General features: G+C 44.7%; 2 protein-coding genes across 3 annotated transcripts; both read left to right on the top strand.

Annotated features, from left to right (window-relative positions):
* Nucleotides 1-895: 895 nt before the first annotated feature.
* On the top strand, nt 896-4052 carry LOC125980381 (actin, alpha cardiac muscle). Of its 2 annotated transcripts, XM_049739390.2 has the most exons (9): nt 896-1014; nt 1973-2123; nt 2199-2327; nt 2497-2607; nt 2691-2775; nt 2890-3051; nt 3114-3305; nt 3378-3559; nt 3628-4052. In XM_049739390.2, the coding sequence occupies exons 2-9, from the start codon at nt 1995-1997 to the stop codon at nt 3769-3771; spliced, it is 1134 nt and encodes a 377-aa protein (XP_049595347.1). In that variant the 5' UTR covers nt 896-1014; nt 1973-1994; the 3' UTR covers nt 3772-4052. The 2 variants fall into 2 exon arrangements, with proteins under 2 accessions (XP_049595347.1, XP_049595346.1); XM_049739389.2 differs by having other exon boundaries at nt 3114-3559.
* A 957-nt stretch (nt 4053-5009) lies between these two features.
* Nucleotides 5010-7908, top strand: LOC125981291 (inactive Rho GTPase-activating protein 11B). The gene is made up of 7 exons (XM_049741259.2): nt 5010-5419; nt 5646-5713; nt 6461-6557; nt 6634-6890; nt 6973-7133; nt 7228-7353; nt 7508-7908. The coding sequence occupies exons 1-7, from the start codon at nt 5294-5296 to the stop codon at nt 7684-7686; spliced, it is 1014 nt and encodes a 337-aa protein (XP_049597216.1). The 5' UTR covers nt 5010-5293; the 3' UTR covers nt 7687-7908.
* Nucleotides 7909-18964: the final 11056 nt, after the last annotated feature.

Below are 18964 nucleotides of genomic sequence, written 5' to 3'. Positions count from 1 at the left end.
AGGAGAAAGCTGAGCCAATCAGGGTGCAGCTCTGAAACTCTTGACAGCCACTCACACACAGTGTGAGCACACTCGGGCTTTACCATCAGCTGTTGCGCGCATGGCGACGGCTCAGCGCACATACCAGCCGCATGGTTCACACACATATGCAATGTTTTCATTTCCTTAACAAGAGAATAGCGGCGCTACCTTGACTGGGTCATCAGAGTGAGTGCTGGAAATGAAACGAGTGACTTGGAACTGTAAAGTTACACACTGTAGCTCAAAATAACATGTGAAGCAGGGATCTCCCGTGTTAATTTCATAGGATGTAATTTACATTAATAAATCACAACTTGTATACAATGCAAGGTGCCAGACTGCCCATAAATGGCAGCATTTTGCTCCTAATATTTGAGACTGCAAGTACATTTTTGGGATATACTATATGTGATCAGTTTATTTTTTGTTTTTTATTGTTATTCTTGAAGTTTTTAAAAATATTTTTGCCACTGTGCTCCTAGATAAGAAAAGTTAGTCATAGTTAAAAAAAAAAGGTTAGTATGAAGTCCTGTCATCATATTGTGGAAAAAACTTCCCATGCAAAACTTCTTATGCAGTAGATTAAATGACATTCACAATCAAGAGAGTGAAATAATCTAATAAAATTAGATGCAATAAATTGTATACAGTTTATGCATACATTGAGACCTACTGCTAATATTCTAGTTTCACTCTCAAATGAGTGAAAGAATCTTCTCACATTTCTGTTCAACTGTTGCAGGGTGTGTCGACTTGCCTTGTATATCTGTGATCATAACTGCACATAATTTTACTGTGTAGCAGTCACATCCCTATTTGCTAAACACTCTCTTCAGTCTGGCTTGTGCATTTCTTTTCTAGCGGCACTTATTTGGACTTGTGTGGACTTTCAGACACGCCCCCCTAGCCACAGACTGAGGGGTCTTATATAAGGAACTCATCTCAGCCTCGGTCCTTGTCCCAGTGGAAGCATCCGTCTACAAGTGCACCTTGGTGAGTATGCTTATTGGAGTCTTCTTTCTATTATGTTCACTTGGCGAAAATGTGATTTAATCTGTTAAACATTTCCATCACAAAAAGGATTGCTTGATTTCAGTTGTCTGAAACAATTAATTGCTATGGTGAAATTTCTTAATGAGCATAGATAATATTTGCATAATGGTGCCCAATTTCATAGCACGCTGTTAAAGAGTTTGCCAAATGTGCTGGCTCTTGTTAACCCATAAACAGGGTTAAGTGGTAGCAGGGGTGATGTAGTAAAACAAAAGTGGTAAAGTGAAGAAACAGCTGGATGCCGGCAGATCTGAAATAGGCGGGAGAGGGTCTAAGTGTCACTTGTGTTAACTACTGTGAAGGCCTAAAATAGACCACATGTCTCTCTTTCTCTCTCACTGTTATGACCCTTTTTGGTGCTACCTCAGCAGCTTCTAGGAACAATCATGGAGATATGGTATCAGTCATTCTAGAGTAGGGGGTCAAGGGTGGTGGCTATTGGATTTTGGAAAACTGACAGATGGGTGTGGCCATATAGGAAGAAGATTAAAAAAGGCTTAATTTATATGCAATAGGGTATGATTGTAATCTCACTAATACAATTTACTCTATCTTTATTGTATTTAAATTGAAGCTTTAATCAACCAATTTTTTTTTTATTAAAATGATTAACACAGCCAATACTAATTGTCTACAGCACATATTCTTACAGGACTCTTGTTAATTCTCGACGGACGAAATGGAAGAACAGATTGGATCATACTTTACCCACAGCTGTTTTACAATAAGGTCCAGATCAAAATACAAGGGCATGTCTAATTAGCACCCTAAATATAAACGCCAGTGTCAGGTCTTTGAAGTGTTAAGTTAATAAATGTTTCGGATATTACCGGCGGGTCACTATAAAGTCACTTCATGCCACACATCTAATGAGTGTCTGTTTCTTCTCTCAACACAGACCACTCCAGTGAAGCCTAAAAATGTGTGACGACGACGAGACTACCGCCCTTGTGTGCGACAACGGCTCTGGCTTGGTCAAGGCTGGATTTGCCGGAGATGACGCTCCCCGTGCTGTCTTCCCTTCCATTGTTGGAAGGCCCCGCCACCAGGTTGGCTTGACTTTACTACTTTTTGTATTAAAAAAAAAAAGGATAGAAAGTTGAACATGTTGATTCTTTTCCCAGGGTGTGATGGTGGGTATGGGTCAGAAGGACAGCTACGTCGGTGATGAAGCCCAGAGCAAGAGAGGTATCCTAACCCTCAAGTACCCCATCGAGCATGGCATCATCACCAACTGGGATGATATGGAGAAGGTGTGTATAGACATTGACGCTCATTAACGCCATACGTGGCAGCTGACCTTCCAGAACGGGAACATTTCACACGAGCACAATCGGCAAAGCTATTTTTAACCAAACTTCGAGGACCAGGTTGCTGTTGTTGTTTTAGTCCTGAGAGCAGTTGTTGTCTTTTGTCAATCAGATCTGGCACCACACCTTCTACAATGAGCTGCGTGTGGCCCCTGAGGAGCACCCCACCCTGCTCACTGAGGCCCCTCTGAACCCCAAGGCCAACAGGGAAAAGATGACACAGGTGAGAAATGACAAATTGAAAATCACAAGTTACATATGTGATTTATCTTGACATTTCAACCTTCTGCTGGCCTTATTTTGCAGATCATGTTTGAGACCTTCAACGTCCCCGCCATGTATGTGGCCATCCAGGCTGTTCTGTCCCTGTATGCTTCTGGCCGTACCACCGGTTAGTACAATGCAATGTTTCCAGTATCATTTTATTAGGTACACTTAAAAGATAAATGTTTTATTTCTTTATTTGGCACTTAATGAAGTTCTGTCTCTTTTCTTCTTGTCAAAGGTATCGTGCTTGACTCTGGCGATGGTGTGACCCACAACGTCCCCATCTATGAGGGCTACGCTCTGCCCCATGCAATCATGCGTTTGGATCTGGCTGGACGTGACCTCACTGACTACCTGATGAAGATCTTGACTGAGCGTGGCTACTCCTTTGTCACAACTGGTAAGCCCACTTATCACCCATGCATTGGTGTCATTCCCTAACTTCATCACCGTGTGCCTTAGCTGAGCGTGAGATCGTGCGTGACATCAAGGAGAAGCTGTGCTACGTTGCTCTTGACTTTGAGAATGAGATGGCCACCGCTGCCTCCTCCTCCTCCTTGGAAAAAAGCTATGAGCTGCCCGACGGACAAGTCATCACCATCGGTAACGAGCGTTTCCGTTGCCCCGAGACCCTGTTCCAGCCCTCTTTCATTGGTGAGTTCCTCCCTTTTGTTTTGATTCTCTCCCTCTTTATTTTTAACTTACATTGTGATTATCATCTATCAGGTATGGAGTCTGCCGGTATCCATGAGACCGCCTACAACAGCATCATGAAATGTGACATTGACATCCGTAAGGACCTTTACGCCAATAATGTGCTGTCCGGTGGTACCACCATGTACCCTGGTATTGCTGACCGTATGCAGAAGGAGATTACAGCTCTGGCTCCAAGCACCATGAAGATTAAGGTAAAATAATTTATTTGACACTTTATCCTGCTGCAAAACACTAAATGTCATGTTTATCCCTACCATAGATCATTGCCCCACCTGAGAGGAAATATTCCGTCTGGATCGGTGGCTCCATCCTGGCTTCCCTGTCCACCTTCCAGCAGATGTGGATCAGCAAGCAGGAATATGATGAGGCAGGCCCTTCCATTGTCCACAGGAAATGTTTCTAAACACACAATCAACATCATTCGTCTTTGTCCGCTATTTTCTCCTGTATATACATATTCTGTTGTAATAAAACTAAGCCCTCGTGAGAGTCCCGATTTGTCGTCTTGCTACGTGAGCAATGAAGCTGTTTGCGCTGTCATTGAAAAAGGAATATAAGAAGTAAATGGCAATGCCAAGTCAATCAATTAAGTGGAACGGATAAATAATGGTTGTATATTGTATTGTCATCACCAGTTACTTCCTGGCATAATAAAAAGCAACCTTGGGCCTCATTCTCTAAAAACGTGTCTGCACAAATTTATGCTTCTTGTAGTTTGTATATGTGCATGCATTTGATTCAATAGGTTTGCACTTTAATTTGTGCAATTTATAACCTTCTTGGACCATGCGTACGCACAGATAATCAAAGATCAGCATTCAGAAACAGAAAATCTTTACTCATTATAGCACGCCCATCCCAATATGGATGTGCTAAAGACACAGAAAGACTTTTTCTTGGCATTTTTCCGCTCAACTCTGGCGTTTGTTTTATTTGTAGAATGCAGTTTTATTGGAACAAGGTTCCTGTTAAGATGTTACAACTACACTTTAAATTGGTCTAGTAAAATAAATCATACAAGTAACAATCTGTCTTGGACACTTGCACAGAGGACAAAGTGTTCCTCAGTTTGCTACATTTGGGGAAGACTGACACAAACTATGAATTTAGAAACAATTCTCAGCAGTGTGTGTGTGCCTGTGTGCATGTGTGCACGTGTATATGCGTGTACGTGTGTGTGTGCATGTGTGTGGACATCCTAGAATGTGTGAACATGTGTCCAAAACATTGTTCTTCATCATCTCACCAACGTGGCATTAGGAATTAATCAGAATTTTGATTTTTACGTGAAAAACATTACAGTGACAGATATAATGTGGTGAATAAAAGTGAAAAAGTTAAACTGTAACTCTATGAGGCACATTGAAACTGTTACTCACAAAAACAAAGTAAAAACTAATCAAATTATACTCAAGATAACAACAAGGGGTTTTATTGCCCTCTTGTGGTGATTTATTTTAATGCATCCATAGGAAATGTTAAAACTACTGTATTTAAACTCGATTCTTCTGCTTCAGCTGCACTTTGCTTAAATTTTTCCTAGTGACCAAATCTTTGACGTCATCATTTGACAGTTTCTAGAAACTTTTTTGTTTTGAAGAAGAAGAAGGTGACTCAGCCAATCGCGTGCCCTACCGCCTCATCCAGCCGTTAATCAATGACGTCAGCAGTAGAGCAAATCTGGATGCTGTCTGGGAGCAGATTGATGAAGACACCCGTTTTGGATGGACGTATTTCTTACCAGAGTTCTTTTTATTTGCTTAGCATCTTGAAATATTTGTCGTTTTTTCCTGCGATTATCAGCGAACATTAGCAGATTGCAGCGTGAAACGACACTTGTCATCTTGTCACCGGAGCGCCGAGCGAATTGGATTTTATCCCTCAAAACTGTTTTCTACTTGATAATTTTCAAATAAGAAGACAGAATGATCGTCTTGGGGAAAAATGTGATTCGTCAAATTGCTGTGCGGCAACTTCGAACGGTGTACGAGATCAAGATCAAGAACGGGAAGAAAAAAGGTGTCAGTTACAAGTCAGAAGCGACAAATTCGGTAAGTTTGACCAATACAAACTACTTTTTTCCCCCCAAAATGTTTCTCAAACTATCTATCTAATCTAGTATTGCACTTATTTTGGTACGGACATGTCATTTTAACATTTACAGGGTAATAGTTACAGTGTGTGACGACGATCATTGGGACTTTAACGTTAACGTTTCTGAGCTCATTACTAATTCAATACATTTCCTTTCTCGTCTAGCTCTCCATTTGTTCTCAGACAAAGGTTTTTGGGGTGCCTTTGGAGATCTTACCATGTTCCCAGACGGAGTACGGGAGCGTCCCTAGGTAAGAGCAACTTTCCCAACCTTTTTTTCAATCACGGCACACCTTTTCATTGGAAAAAATCTCGCGGCACACCGCCAACAAAAATCTGTTAAGCTCCTATATTAAAATCAGTTATATTACAACGAAACACGTACACGTCCTATTCCTATATATGTATGGAGAGTCGAATAATTTAATCGAAATAAATACTAAATATTCTTTAAATTGTATTCCTTTTTTTAAATAAAAGTGACAGTTTTTTAAAAAGGTTTTAGACGGTGTAAGAAATAAACTATTTAAAGTGATTGTGATTAAAATAAAAGAATCAACGTGATTTGTTTACTGTTTTAGACTAGGTCTATAAATATTGCAACAATAAGAACAAAGTCACTTTTAAAGACGCTCTGCTGTTCTGACAGCAGCTGAGTGGCTATCACAGTCGAGGTGTCTCGACTTGACTGTGTGTTTTACGTTGGTGAAAAATGAACAATCCAGGTTCTCCCTTTGAAGTGCATGCTCTGATTTCCATTGGACCACAAACGCACCACAACCTTCATAGTGTCTGTCACTTAGCAAAAGCACGCAGCAACACACACATAAACTGAATATGTGCCGATGCAATACAATCAGATCGACACAATATGAAATCTCAAGATTCTCCGATTCTCCACACATGCACGATTAGCAAATGGGTAAGAGGATGCCTTTATTTGCATGTATTGAATATTGCTCAAAGTGCAAGACTAAACATATAAACTGCTTTGCTAGCTTCCTGGTGGACGCATGCAACATGTTGGAGGCGCATCTTGACATGGAGGGCCTGTTCAGAAGATCAGGCTCTTTTGCTAATGTGAAAGTATTGCAGGTAAGTGATTCTACTTTGCTCTCACTGTGTATTGCTTGAAAGGTCTTTCAGACATGATTTCTTTGCACGCTTCCAGACAAAATTGGATTCGGGTGAGGAGTGCCTGTCTGCCGCGCGTCCCAACGATCTGACTGGTTTGCTGAAGCGTTTCTTCAAGGACCTGCCAGAACCTGTGCTGCCTATTGAGATGCAAAAGGCCTTTCTCAAGGCCCAGCAGCTCCACACCAAGGAGGACCGCACCTCCGCCACCATGTTGATTACTTGCCTCCTGCCTGACAAGAACTTGAGCGTCATGCGTTACTTTGCTGACTTCCTTCACAAAGTATCCAACAGGTGCTTGCATGTTTTTCTTTTGCCTGTTCCAGGAAGGACTTTTTCTTTCAATGTGCTAACTGATATCTGGGTCTCATTACAGGAGCGCAAAGAACAACATGAACATCAGTAACTTGTCACTTGTCTTGGCTCCCACCCTTCTCCAGTCTAAAGTAAGAACCAAGTTGAACAGCAACACAGAGAAAGACCTCCAACTGGAGACTGCTGTCATTCACTGCTTCATTGAGAACGCTCACAACTTGGGTAAAACTGCACACACCTCAACCACTCGTCTTTTCAGCCTCGGTTAGTCCGAATCGTATTGATTTTTTTTCTTTGCTTTGTCTGCATGTCACAGGTATGCTGCCACGAATGCTAGGAAAACCATCCTCCACCACGATGGAACATGAGCCGAATATGCCCGATGACTTTGACGAGATTCACACAAACTCTGGAGAGAGAGGAAACATAGGTGGTGTCATAGGTAAGATATTAATTATAGTCCAAAATCTTTGCATTGCTTACAGCATTTAAATGGTAAAGTGATGAATATTTTAATTTGTCTCAGTTACACACAAATGACACATAAATGATCTCACACTCAATCTCCTTTCTTGTTTTGTTTGACTTTGTTTCAGATAAGATTAAAACTGCTGTGACTACACACAAAGCGAAGAAATGGCGTCGCTACAAATACAAGACAGAAAAGCGGACTTGGGTCTGTAGCCCCAAAATGTCACCTTGCCATATTACCACTCAAATGCCAAATACATCAGTAGACACAGAGATAATACTATTGAAACATCAAATGTTGTAAATGAGATGGTCACTGGTGAGAATGAGTTCACAGTTTTTTCTGTGGGCTTGCATTGATTGTATATTTGTATATAAGTAAATATTTTGATGTAATTAAAAAAAATCAGTTATTTAAAAATCAATATGCATATATTCAATATGGATGTATTTTTTGACATTTGCTTTGTGTGTTTGTTCATCTCTGTTTGTTTTTGATTCATTAAATACAACATGTAAGAAAGAACGTGCAAGCTTTTTAATTTACAGAACACGTATGGTTGATGAAGTTGTATTAAGGAAAAGACCAATTTAAGGTCTTACCACTAGATGGCAGAAGACTCGTGTCAATTTGTATTGGGCCCTTAGATTAGGATCGTGTGTGAGTGTGGACAATTTGTGTTAACTAAACAGACATGTTCATTGTCTACTTGGATATTGGGTTCTAATTTGGATCTAATCCTTTGAGGATTGCGTAATCACACGGCTGCCTATGTTGACAGGCTTACACTGAGTGCCAAAAGTCCCAATGATCGTGAGTAGCAGGGGGGGGCCCCATTTCAACCCCTTACACTGAGTGCCAAGCAGGGAAGAAATGGGTACCATTGTTATAGTCACTGGTATGACTCGGCAGGGGTTTGAACCCACAACCTCCCAATCTCAGGGCGGACACTCTCCTCTTAGGCCACTGAGCTGGTAAACACTCATATCGTAGTATAACACATAGTCGTTTTTTAAATAACGTGTATACCTACGCCTAAATATTGTTATCCAATATATCTACTGCAATTTCACATTAGATTGCTGGTTTGAAATTTGCTTTTAATATTATTATTTTTAAAAAACGTTTATGTTAAAACTTGTCTGCCGTCTTATTCCTTGTTTTTATATTCGCCAATTAAAACATTAAAATCAGACATTTGGTTAACTGCTTTATATGACAATATGTGTAGGTACACTACACGAGGTTAAAAAAAAAGAGAATAAATAAAGGGTTAATTGCACAACAAAAGCATTTCCTCGCACCTGGGTTCGAACAATGGTCTTGCCGAGCAAGAGCCCGACTCACTAACCAGTCGGCTATTTCAACCGGTGGTCGACAATTGCATGCACTGTTTTGTACTAGTGATGTGCATTCCAGTTCTCAAGTGAGCTGAATCTTTAGAATCGGTTCACTCAAAATATTTGTTCAAAAGAATCGTTCGCTACACTTTCTTATTTTATTATTTTTTTTACCTCGTGTAGTGTACCAAAATATCCCATAATTATCTGCCTAAATAATTATGACTAATTTAAAACTATTCTACTTGTTAATAGCTACAAAATATCATATTCTAACCGGAGATTGCATTGACCTAATTTTTACATGGTCCTTGTTTACATTTTGCATTTGACACTGACAGCTGTCAAGTGCCACGTTAGGGCTCTTCTTGTGTAAGTTTTATTTGTTATGGGTTTTCTTTTGTAAGTTTAACTTTGGGTACTTCGAAAGTGTCATTTTAAATTGTACTTTGCTAGGTGTTCGTGTACACGTGTTGATGACATCTGGAGCTGCTCCATAAAACCATGCATGTCCCTTTCACAGAGAGAAAGGCTTCCATAGGGTAATGGTTAGTGCTCTGGGCTATCACCCCAGGGACTCAGGTTCGAATCTCAGTGGGACCCAAAAAATTTTATCATAGAAAATTTGCAACACAGTTGCTCGTGTAACCATAAAACCATGCATGTCCCTTACACAGAGAGAGAGGCTTCCATAGGTTAGTGGTTAGTGCTCTGGGCTTTCACCCCAGCGACCCAGGTTCAAATCTCAGTGGGACCCTAAACATTTTATCATAGAAAATTTGCAACACAGTTGCTCGTGTAACCATAAAACCATGCATGTCCCATGGACAAAGAGAAATGCTTCCATAGGGTAGTGGTTAGTGCTCTGGGCTTTCACCCCAGCGCCCCAGGTTCGAATCTCAGTGGGACCCAGAACATTTTATCATAGAAAGTTTGCAACACAGTTGCTTGTGTAACCATAAAACCATGCATGTCCCATGCACAGAGAGAAAGGCTTCCATAGGGTAATGGTTAGTCCTCTGGGCTTTCACCCCAGTGACTCAGGTTCGAATCTCAGTGGGACCCAAAAAATTTTATCATAGAAAATTTGCAACACAGTTGCTCGTGTAACCATAAAACCATGCATGTCCCTTACACAGAGAGAGAGGCTTCCATAGGGTAGTGGTTAGTGCTCTGGGCTTTCACCCCAGCGACCCAGGTTCGAATCTCAGTGGGACCCAAAACATTTTATCATAGAAAAATTGCAACACAGTTGCTCGTGTAACCATAAAACCATGCATGTCCCATGCACAGAGAGAAATGCTTCCATAGGGTAGTGGTTAGTTCTCTGGGCTTTCACCCCAGCGACCCAGGTTCGAATCTCAGTTGGACCCAGAACATTTTATCATAGAAAGTTTGCAACACAGTTGCTTGTGTAACCATAAAACCATGCATGTCCCATGCACAGAGAGAAAGGCTTCCATAGGTTAGTGGTTAGTGCTCTGGGCTTTCACCCCAGCGACCCCGGTTCAAATCTCAGTGGAACCCAAAAAATTTTATCAGAGAAAATTTGCAACACAGTTGCTCGTGTAACCATAAAACCATGCATGTCCCGTGGACAGAGAGAAAGGCTTCCATAGGGTAGGGGTAAAATTAGGGTTAGGGTTTAGAGGTGGGGGTAGGCTTAGGGTTAGAGGTGGGGTTAGGGTTAGAGGTAGGGTTGGGGTTAGAGGTAGGGGTAAGGTCAGAGGTAGGGGTAAGGTTAGAGGTAGGGTTAGGGTTAGAGGTAAGGGTTAGAGGTAGGGTTAGGGGTAGGGTTAAGGTTAGGGTTAGAGGTGGGGTTAGAGCAGGGGTTAGAGGTAGGGTTAGAGCAGGGGTTAGAGGTGGGGGTAGGGTTAGGGGTTAGAGGTGGGGGTAGGGTTAGGGTTAGAGTTAGGGTTAGGGGTAGGGTTAGAGCTAGGGTTAGGGTTAGAGGTAGGGCTATGGTTAGAGTTAGGGTTAGGGGTTAGAGGTGGGGGTAGGGTTAGGGTTAGGGTTAGGGTTAGGGTTAGAGGTAGGGTTACGGTTAGAGTTAGGGTTAGGGGTGGGGTTAGGGTTAGGGTTAGAGGTGGTGTTAGGGTTAGAGGTGGTGTTAGAGGTAGGGTTGGGGTTAGAGGTAGGGTTAGAGGTAGGGTTAGAGGTAGGGTTAAGGTTAGAGGTAGGGTTAGGGTTCGAGGTAGGGTTAGGGTTAGAGTTAGGGTTAGGGGTTAGAGGTGGGGGTAGGGTTAGGGTTAGGGTTAGAGGTAGGGTTAGGGTTAGAGTTAGGGTTAGAGGTGGGGTTAGGGGTAGGGTTAGGGTTAGAGGTAAGGGTTAGAGGTAGGGTTAGGGGTAGGGTTAAGGTTAGGGTTAGAGGTGGGGTTAGAGCAGGGGTTAGAGGTAGGGTTAGAGCAGGGGTTAGAGGTGGGGGTAGGGTTAGGGGTTAGAGGTGGGGGTAGGGTTAGGGTTAGGGTTAGGGGTAGGGTTAGGGTTAGAGCTAGGGTTAGGGTTAGAGGTAGGGCTATGGTTAGAGTTAGGGTTAGGGGTTAGAGGTGGGGGTAGGGTTAGGGTTAGGGTTAGGGTTAGAGGTAGGGTTACGGTTAGAGTTAGGGTTAGGGTTAGAGGTGGGGTTAGGGTTAGAGGTGGTGTTAGGGTTAGAGGTGGTGTTAGAGGTAGGGTTGGGGTTAGAGGTAGGGTTAGAGGTAGGGTTAGAGGTAGGGGTAAGGTTAGAGGTAGGGTTAGGGTTCGAGGTAGGGTTAGGGTTAGAGTTAGGGTTAGGGGTTAGAGGTGGGGGTAGGGTTAGGGTTAGGGTTAGAGGTAGGGTTAGGGTTAGAGTTAGGGTTAGGGTTAGAGGTGGGGTTAGGGGTAGGGTTAGGGTTAGAGCTAGGGTTAGGGTTAGAGGTAGGGCTATGGTTAGAGTTAGGGTTAGGGTTAGAGGTAGGGCCATGGTTAGAGTTAGGGTTAGGGGTTAGAGGTGGGGGTAGGGTTAGGGTTAGGGTTAGCGTTAGAGGTAGGGTTACGGTTAGAGTTAGGGTTAGGGTTAGAGGTGGGGTTAGGGTTAGAGGTGGTGTTAGGGTTAGAGGTGGGGTTAGAGGTAGGGTTGGGGTTAGAGGTAGGGGTAGGGTTAGAGGTAGGGTTAGAGGTAGGGGTAAGGTTAGAGGTAGGGTTAGGGTTAGAGGTAGGGTTAGGGTTAGAGTTAGGGGTTAGAGGTGGGGGTAGGGTTAGGGTTAGGGTTAGGGTTAGGGTTAGAGGTAGGGTTAGGGTTAGAGTTAGGGTTAGGGTTAGAGGTGGGGTTAGGGTTAGAGGTGGTGTTAGGGTTAGAGGTGGTGTTAGAGGTAGGGTTGGGGTTAGAGGTAGGGTTAGAGGTAGGGTTAGAGGTAGGGGTAAGGTTAGAGGTAGGGTTAGGGTTCGAGGTAGGGTTAGGGTTAGAGTTAGGGTTAGGGGTTAGAGGTGGGGGTAGGGTTAGGGTTAGGGTTAGGGTTAGAGGTAGGGTTAGGGTTAGAGTTAGGGTTAGGGTTAGAGGTGGGGTTAGGGGTAGGGTTAGGGTTAGAGCTAGGGTTAGGGTTAGAGGTAGGGCTATGGTTAGAGTTAGGGTTAGAGGTAGGGCTATGGTTAGAGTTAGGGTTAGGGGTTAGAGGTGGGGGTAGGGTTAGGGTTAGGGTTAGCGTTAGAGGTAGGGTTACGGTTAGAGTTAGGGTTAGGGTTAGAGGTGGGGTTAGGGTTAGAGGTGGTGTTAGGGTTAGAGGTGGTGTTAGAGGTAGGGTTGGGGTTAGAGGTAGGGGTAGGGTTAGAGGTAGGGTTAGAGGTAGGGGTAAGGTTAGAGGTAGGGTTAGGGTTAGAGGTAGGGTTAGGGTTAGAGTTAGGGGTTAGAGGTGGGGGTAGGGTTAGGGTTAGGGTTAGAGGTAGGGTTAGGGTTAGAGTTAGGGTTAGGGTTAGAGGTGGGGTTAGGGTTAGAGGTGGTGTTAGGGTTAGAGGTGGTGTTAGAGGTAGGGTTGGGGTTAGAGGTAGGGGTAGGGTTAGAGGTAGGGTTAGAGGTAGGGTTAGAGGTAGGGGTAAGGTTAGAGGTAGGGTTAGTGGTAAAGTTAGGGTTAGTGGTAGGGTTAGAGGTAGGGTTAGGGTTAGGGTTAGAGGTAAGGTTAGGGGTAGGGTTAGAGGTAGGGGTAGGGTTAGTGGTAGGGTTAGAGGTGGGGTTAGAGGTAGGGTTAGAGGTAGGGTTAGAGGTAGGGTTAGGGGTAGGGTTAAGGTTAGAGGTAGGGTTAGGGTTAGGGTTATAGGTGGGGTTAGGGGTAGGGTTAGGGTTAGAGGTAGGGTTAGAGGTAGGGTTAGGGTTAGAGGTAGGGCTAGGGTTAGAGCTAGGGCTAGGGTTAGGGTTAGGGTTAGAGGTAGGGTTAGGGCTAGAGGTAGGGTTAGGGTAAGAGCTAGGGTTAGGGTTAGAGGTAGGGTTGGGGTTAGAGGTAGGGTTAGAGGTAGGGTTAGAGGTAGGGTTAAGGTTAGAGGTAGGGTTAGGGTTCGAGGTAGGGTTAGGGTTAGAGTTAGGGTTAGGGGTTAGAGGTGGGGGTAGGGTTAGGGTTAGGGTTAGAGGTAGGGTTAGGGTTAGAGTTAGGGTTAGAGGTGGGGTTAGGGGTAGGGTTAGGGTTAGAGGTAAGGGTTAGAGGTAGGGTTAGGGGTAGGGTTAAGGTTAGGGTTAGAGGTGGGGTTAGAGCAGGGGTTAGAGGTAGGGTTAGAGCAGGGGTTAGAGGTGGGGGTAGGGTTAGGGGTTAGAGGTGGGGGTAGGGTTAGGGTTAGGGTTAGGGGTAGGGTTAGGGTTAGAGCTAGGGTTAGGGTTAGAGGTAGGGCTATGGTTAGAGTTAGGGTTAGGGGTTAGAGGTGGGGGTAGGGTTAGGGTTAGGGTTAGGGTTAGAGGTAGGGTTACGGTTAGAGTTAGGGTTAGGGTTAGAGGTGGGGTTAGGGTTAGAGGTGGTGTTAGGGTTAGAGGTGGTGTTAGAGGTAGGGTTGGGGTTAGAGGTAGGGTTAGAGGTAGGGTTAGAGGTAGGGGTAAGGTTAGAGGTAGGGTTAGGGTTCGAGGTAGGGTTAGGGTTAGAGTTAGGGTTAGGGGTTAGAGGTGGGGGTAGGGTTAGGGTTAGGGTTAGGGTTAGAGGTAGGGTTAGGGTTAGAGTTAGGGTTAGGGTTAGAGGTGGGGTTAGGGGTAGGGTTAGGGTTAGAGCTAGGGTTAGGGTTAGAGGTAGGGCTATGGTTAGAGTTAGGGTTAGGGTTAGAGGTAGGGCCATGGTTAGAGTTAGGGTTAGGGGTTAGAGGTGGGGGTAGGGTTAGGGTTAGGGTTAGCGTTAGAGGTAGGGTTACGGTTAGAGTTAGGGTTAGGGTTAGAGGTGGGGTTAGGGTTAGAGGTGGTGTTAGGGTTAGAGGTGGGGTTAGAGGTAGGGTTGGGGTTAGAGGTAGGGGTAGGGTTAGAGGTAGGGTTAGAGGTAGGGGTAAGGTTAGAGGTAGGGTTAGGGTTAGAGGTAGGGTTAGGGTTAGAGTTAGGGGTTAGAGGTGGGGGTAGGGTTAGGGTTAGGGTTAGGGTTAGGGTTAGAGGTAGGGTTAGGGTTAGAGTTAGGGTTAGGGTTAGAGGTGGGGTTAGGGTTAGAGGTGGTGTTAGGGTTAGAGGTGGTGTTAGAGGTAGGGTTGGGGTTAGAGGTAGGGTTAGAGGTAGGGTTAGAGGTAGGGGTAAGGTTAGAGGTAGGGTTAGGGTTCGAGGTAGGGTTAGGGTTAGAGTTAGGGTTAGGGGTTAGAGGTGGGGGTAGGGTTAGGGTTAGGGTTAGGGTTAGAGGTAGGGTTAGGGTTAGAGTTAGGGTTAGGGTTAGAGGTGGGGTTAGGGGTAGGGTTAGGGTTAGAGCTAGGGTTAGGGTTAGAGGTAGGGCTATGGTTAGAGTTAGGGTTAGAGGTAGGGCTATGGTTAGAGTTAGGGTTAGGGGTTAGAGGTGGGGGTAGGGTTAGGGTTAGGGTTAGCGTTAGAGGTAGGGTTACGGTTAGAGTTAGGGTTAGGGTTAGAGGTGGGGTTAGGGTTAGAGGTGGTGTTAGGGTTAGAGGTGGTGTTAGAGGTAGGGTTGGGGTTAGAGGTAGGGGTAGGGTTAGAGGTAGGGTTAGAGGTAGGGGTAAGGTTAGAGGTAGGGTTAGGGTTAGAGGTAGGGTTAGGGTTAGAGTTAGGGGTTAGAGGTGGGGGTAGGGTTAGGGTTAGGGTTAGAGGTAGGGTTAGGGTTAGAGTTAGGGTTAGGGTTAGAGGTGGGGTTAGGGTTAGAGGTGGTGTTAGGGTTAGAGGTGGTGTTAGAGGTAGGGTTGGGGTTAGAGGTAGGGGTAGGGTTAGAGGTAGGGTTAGAGGTAGGGTTAGAGGTAGGGGTAAGGTTAGAGGTAGGGTTAGTGGTAAAGTTAGGGTTAGTGGTAGGGTTAGAGGTAGGGTTAGGGTTAGGGTTAGAGGTAAGGTTAGGGGTAGGGTTAGAGGTAGGGGTAGGGTTAGTGGTAGGGTTAGAGGTGGGGTTAGAGGTAGGGTTAGAGGTAGGGTTAGAGGTAGGGTTAGGGGTAGGGTTAAGGTTAGAGGTAGGGTTAGGGTTAGGGTTATAGGTGGGGTTAGGGGTAGGGTTAGGGTTAGAGGTAGGGTTAGAGGTAGGGTTAGGGTTAGAGGTAGGGCTAGGGTTAGAGCTAGGGCTAGGGTTAGGGTTAGGGTTAGAGGTAGGGTTAGGGCTAGAGGTAGGGTTAGGGTAAGAGCTAGGGTTAGGGTTAGAGGTAGGGTTAGGGTTAGGGTTAGGGCTAGGGTTTGGGTTGGAGCTAAAGCTAGGATTAGGGTTAGGGCTAGTGTTAGAGCTAGGGTTAGGCTTAGACCTAGGGTTAGTGCTAGGGTTGGGGTTAGAACTAGGGTTGGAGCTAGGGTTAGGATTTTTTTTTTTTTTTTTTTCCCCCAAAAAAACTATTTTTTTTTTAAACTACCAAAAAAAAAAAAAAAAAAAAAAAAAAAACACGGTAGTTTAACTACCATGTATGGTAGTTTAACTACCGTGTATGGTAGTTTTTTTAAAAAAAAAAACAAAAAAAAAACGGTAGTTTAACTACCATGTATGGTAGTTTAACTACCGTGTATGGTAGTTTTTTGTGTTTTTTTTTTTTTTTCCCAAAAAAAACTTTTAAAAAAAAAACAAAAAAAAAACTACCATATACGGTAGTTAAACTACCATACATGGTAGTTAAACTACCTTTTTTTTTTTTTTTTTTTTTTTTTTTAAAAAAACAAAAAAAAAAACTACCATACACGGTAGTTAAACTACCATACATGGTAGTTAAACTACCGTGTTTTTTTTTTTTTTTTTTTTTTTTTTTTTTTTTTTTTTTTTTTTTTGGTAGTTTAAAAAAAAAAATAGTTTTTTGTGGGAAAAAAAAAAAAATCCTAACCCTAGCTCCAACCCTAGTTCTAACCCCAACCCTAGCTCTAACCCTAGGTCTAACCCTAGGTCTAACCCTAACCCTAACCCTAACCCTAATCCTAGCTTTAACCCTAACCCTAGCCCTAACCCTAACCCTAACCTTATCTCTAACCCTACCTCTAACCCTACCTCTAACCCTAACCCTAGCTCTTACCCTAACCCTACCTCTAGCCCTAACCCTACCTCTAACCCTAGCCCTAGCTCTAAACCTAGCCCTAACTTTAACCCTACCTCTAACCCTACCTCTAACCCTAACCCTACCCCTAACCCTAACCCTAACCCTACCTCTAACCCTACCACTAACCCTAACCCTAACCCTACCTCTAACCCTACCACTAACCCTAACCCTACCACTAACCCTAACCCTACCACTAACCCTACCACTAACCCTACCACTAACCCTAACCCTACCCCTAACCCTACCACTAACCCTACCACTAACCCTAACCCTACCACTAACCCTAACCCTACCACTAACCCTACCTCTAACCCTACCCCTACCTCTAACCCTACCCCTAACCTTACCTCTAACCCTAACCCTAACCTTACCTCTAACCCTAACCCTACCTCTAACCCTAACCCTACCTCTAACCCTACCACTAACCCTAACCCTACCACTAACCCTAACCTTACCACTAACCCTACCTCTAACCCTACCAATACCTCTAACCCTACCCCTAACCTTACCTCTAACCCTACCTCTAACCCTAACCCTACCTCTAACCCTAGCCCTAAACCTAGCCCTAACTCTAACCCTACCTCTAACCCTACCTCTAACCCTAACCCTACCCCTAACCCCACCTCTAACCCTAACCCTAACCCTACCTCTAACCCTACCACTAACCCTACCACTAACCCTAACCCTACCACTAACCCTAACACTAACCCTAACCCTAACCCTAACCCTACCCCTAACCCTACCACTAACCCTAACCCTACCACTAACCCTAACCCTACCACTAACCCTACCTCTAACCCTACCCCTACCTCTAACCCTACCCCTAACCCTACCACTAACCCTAACCTTACCACTAACCCTACCTCTAACCCTACCCCTACCTCTAACCCTAACCCTACCTCTAACCCTACCTCTAACACTACCCCTAACCCCACCTCTAACCCTACCTCTAACCCTACCTCTAACACTACCCCTAACCCCACCTCTAACCCTGACCCTAACCCTACCACTACCTCTAACCCTAACCCCACCTCTAACACTACCTCTAACCCTAACCCTACCACTAACCCTAACCTTACCACTAACCCTAACCCTACCACTAACCCTAACCTTACCACTAACCCTACCTCTAACCCTACCCCTACCTCTAACCCTACCCCTAACCTTACCTCTAACCCTACCTCTAACCCTACCCCTACCTCTAACCCTACCCCTAACCTTACCTCTAACCCTACCTCTAACCCTAACCCTACCTCTAACCCTAGCCCTAAATCTAACCCTACCTCTAACCCTAACCCCACCTCTAACCCTAACCCTACCTCTAACCCTACCACTAACCCTAACCCTACCACTAACCCTAATCCTACCACTAACCCTAATCCTACCACTAACCCTACCACTAACCCTACCACTAACCCTAACCTTACCACTAACCCTACCTCTAACCCTACCCCTACCTCTAACCCTAACCCTACCTCTAACACTACCCCTAACCCCACCTCTAACCCTACCCCTAACCCCACCTCTAACCCTGACCCTAACCTTACCTCTAACCCTAACCCTAACCTTACCTCTAACCCTAACCCTACCTCTAACCCTAACCCTACCTCTAACCCTACCACTAACCCTAACCCTACCACTAACCCTAACCTTACCACTAACCCTACCTCTAACCCTACCAATACCTCTAACCCTACCCCTAACCTTACCTCTAACCCTACCTCTAACCCTAACCCTACCTCTAACCCTAGCCCTAAACCTAGCCCTAACTCTAACCCTACCTCTAACCCTACCTCTAACCCTAACCCTACCCCTAACCCCACCTCTAACCCTAACCCTAACCCTACCTCTAACCCTACCACTAACCCTACCACTAACCCTAACCCTACCACTAACCCTAACACTAACCCTAACCCTAACCCTAACCCTACCCCTAACCCTACCACTAACCCTAACCCTACCACTAACCCTAACCCTACCACTAACCCTACCTCTAACCCTACCCCTACCTCTAACCCTACCCCTAACCCTACCACTAACCCTAACCTTACCACTAACCCTACCTCTAACCCTACCCCTACCTCTAACCCTAACCCTACCTCTAACCCTACCTCTAACACTACCCCTAACCCCACCTCTAACCCTACCTCTAACCCTACCTCTAACACTACCCCTAACCCCACCTCTAACCCTGACCCTAACCCTACCACTACCTCTAACCCTAACCCCACCTCTAACACTACCTCTAACCCTAACCCTACCACTAACCCTAACCTTACCACTAACCCTAACCCTACCACTAACCCTAACCTTACCACTAATCCTACCTCTAACCCTACCCCTACCTCTAACCCTACCCCTAACCTTACCTCTAACCCTACCCCTACCTCTAACCCTACCCCTAACCTTACCTCTAACCCTACCTCTAACCCTAACCCTACCTCTAACCCTAGCCCTAAATCTAACCCTACCTCTAACCCTAACCCCACCTCTAACCCTAACCCTAACCCTAACCCTACCACTAACCCTAATCCTACCACTAACCCTAATCCTACCACTAACCCTACCACTAACCCTACCACTAACCCTAACCTTACCACTAACCCTACCTCTAACCCTAC

Source organism: Syngnathus scovelli, chromosome 14 (genome assembly GCF_024217435.2).
Source record: "Syngnathus scovelli strain Florida chromosome 14, RoL_Ssco_1.2, whole genome shotgun sequence".
Taxonomy (NCBI): Eukaryota; Metazoa; Chordata; class Actinopteri; order Syngnathiformes; family Syngnathidae; genus Syngnathus; species Syngnathus scovelli.
Note: the sequence above shows the minus strand (reverse complement) of the source record. Positions and strands in the feature narration are given on the sequence as shown.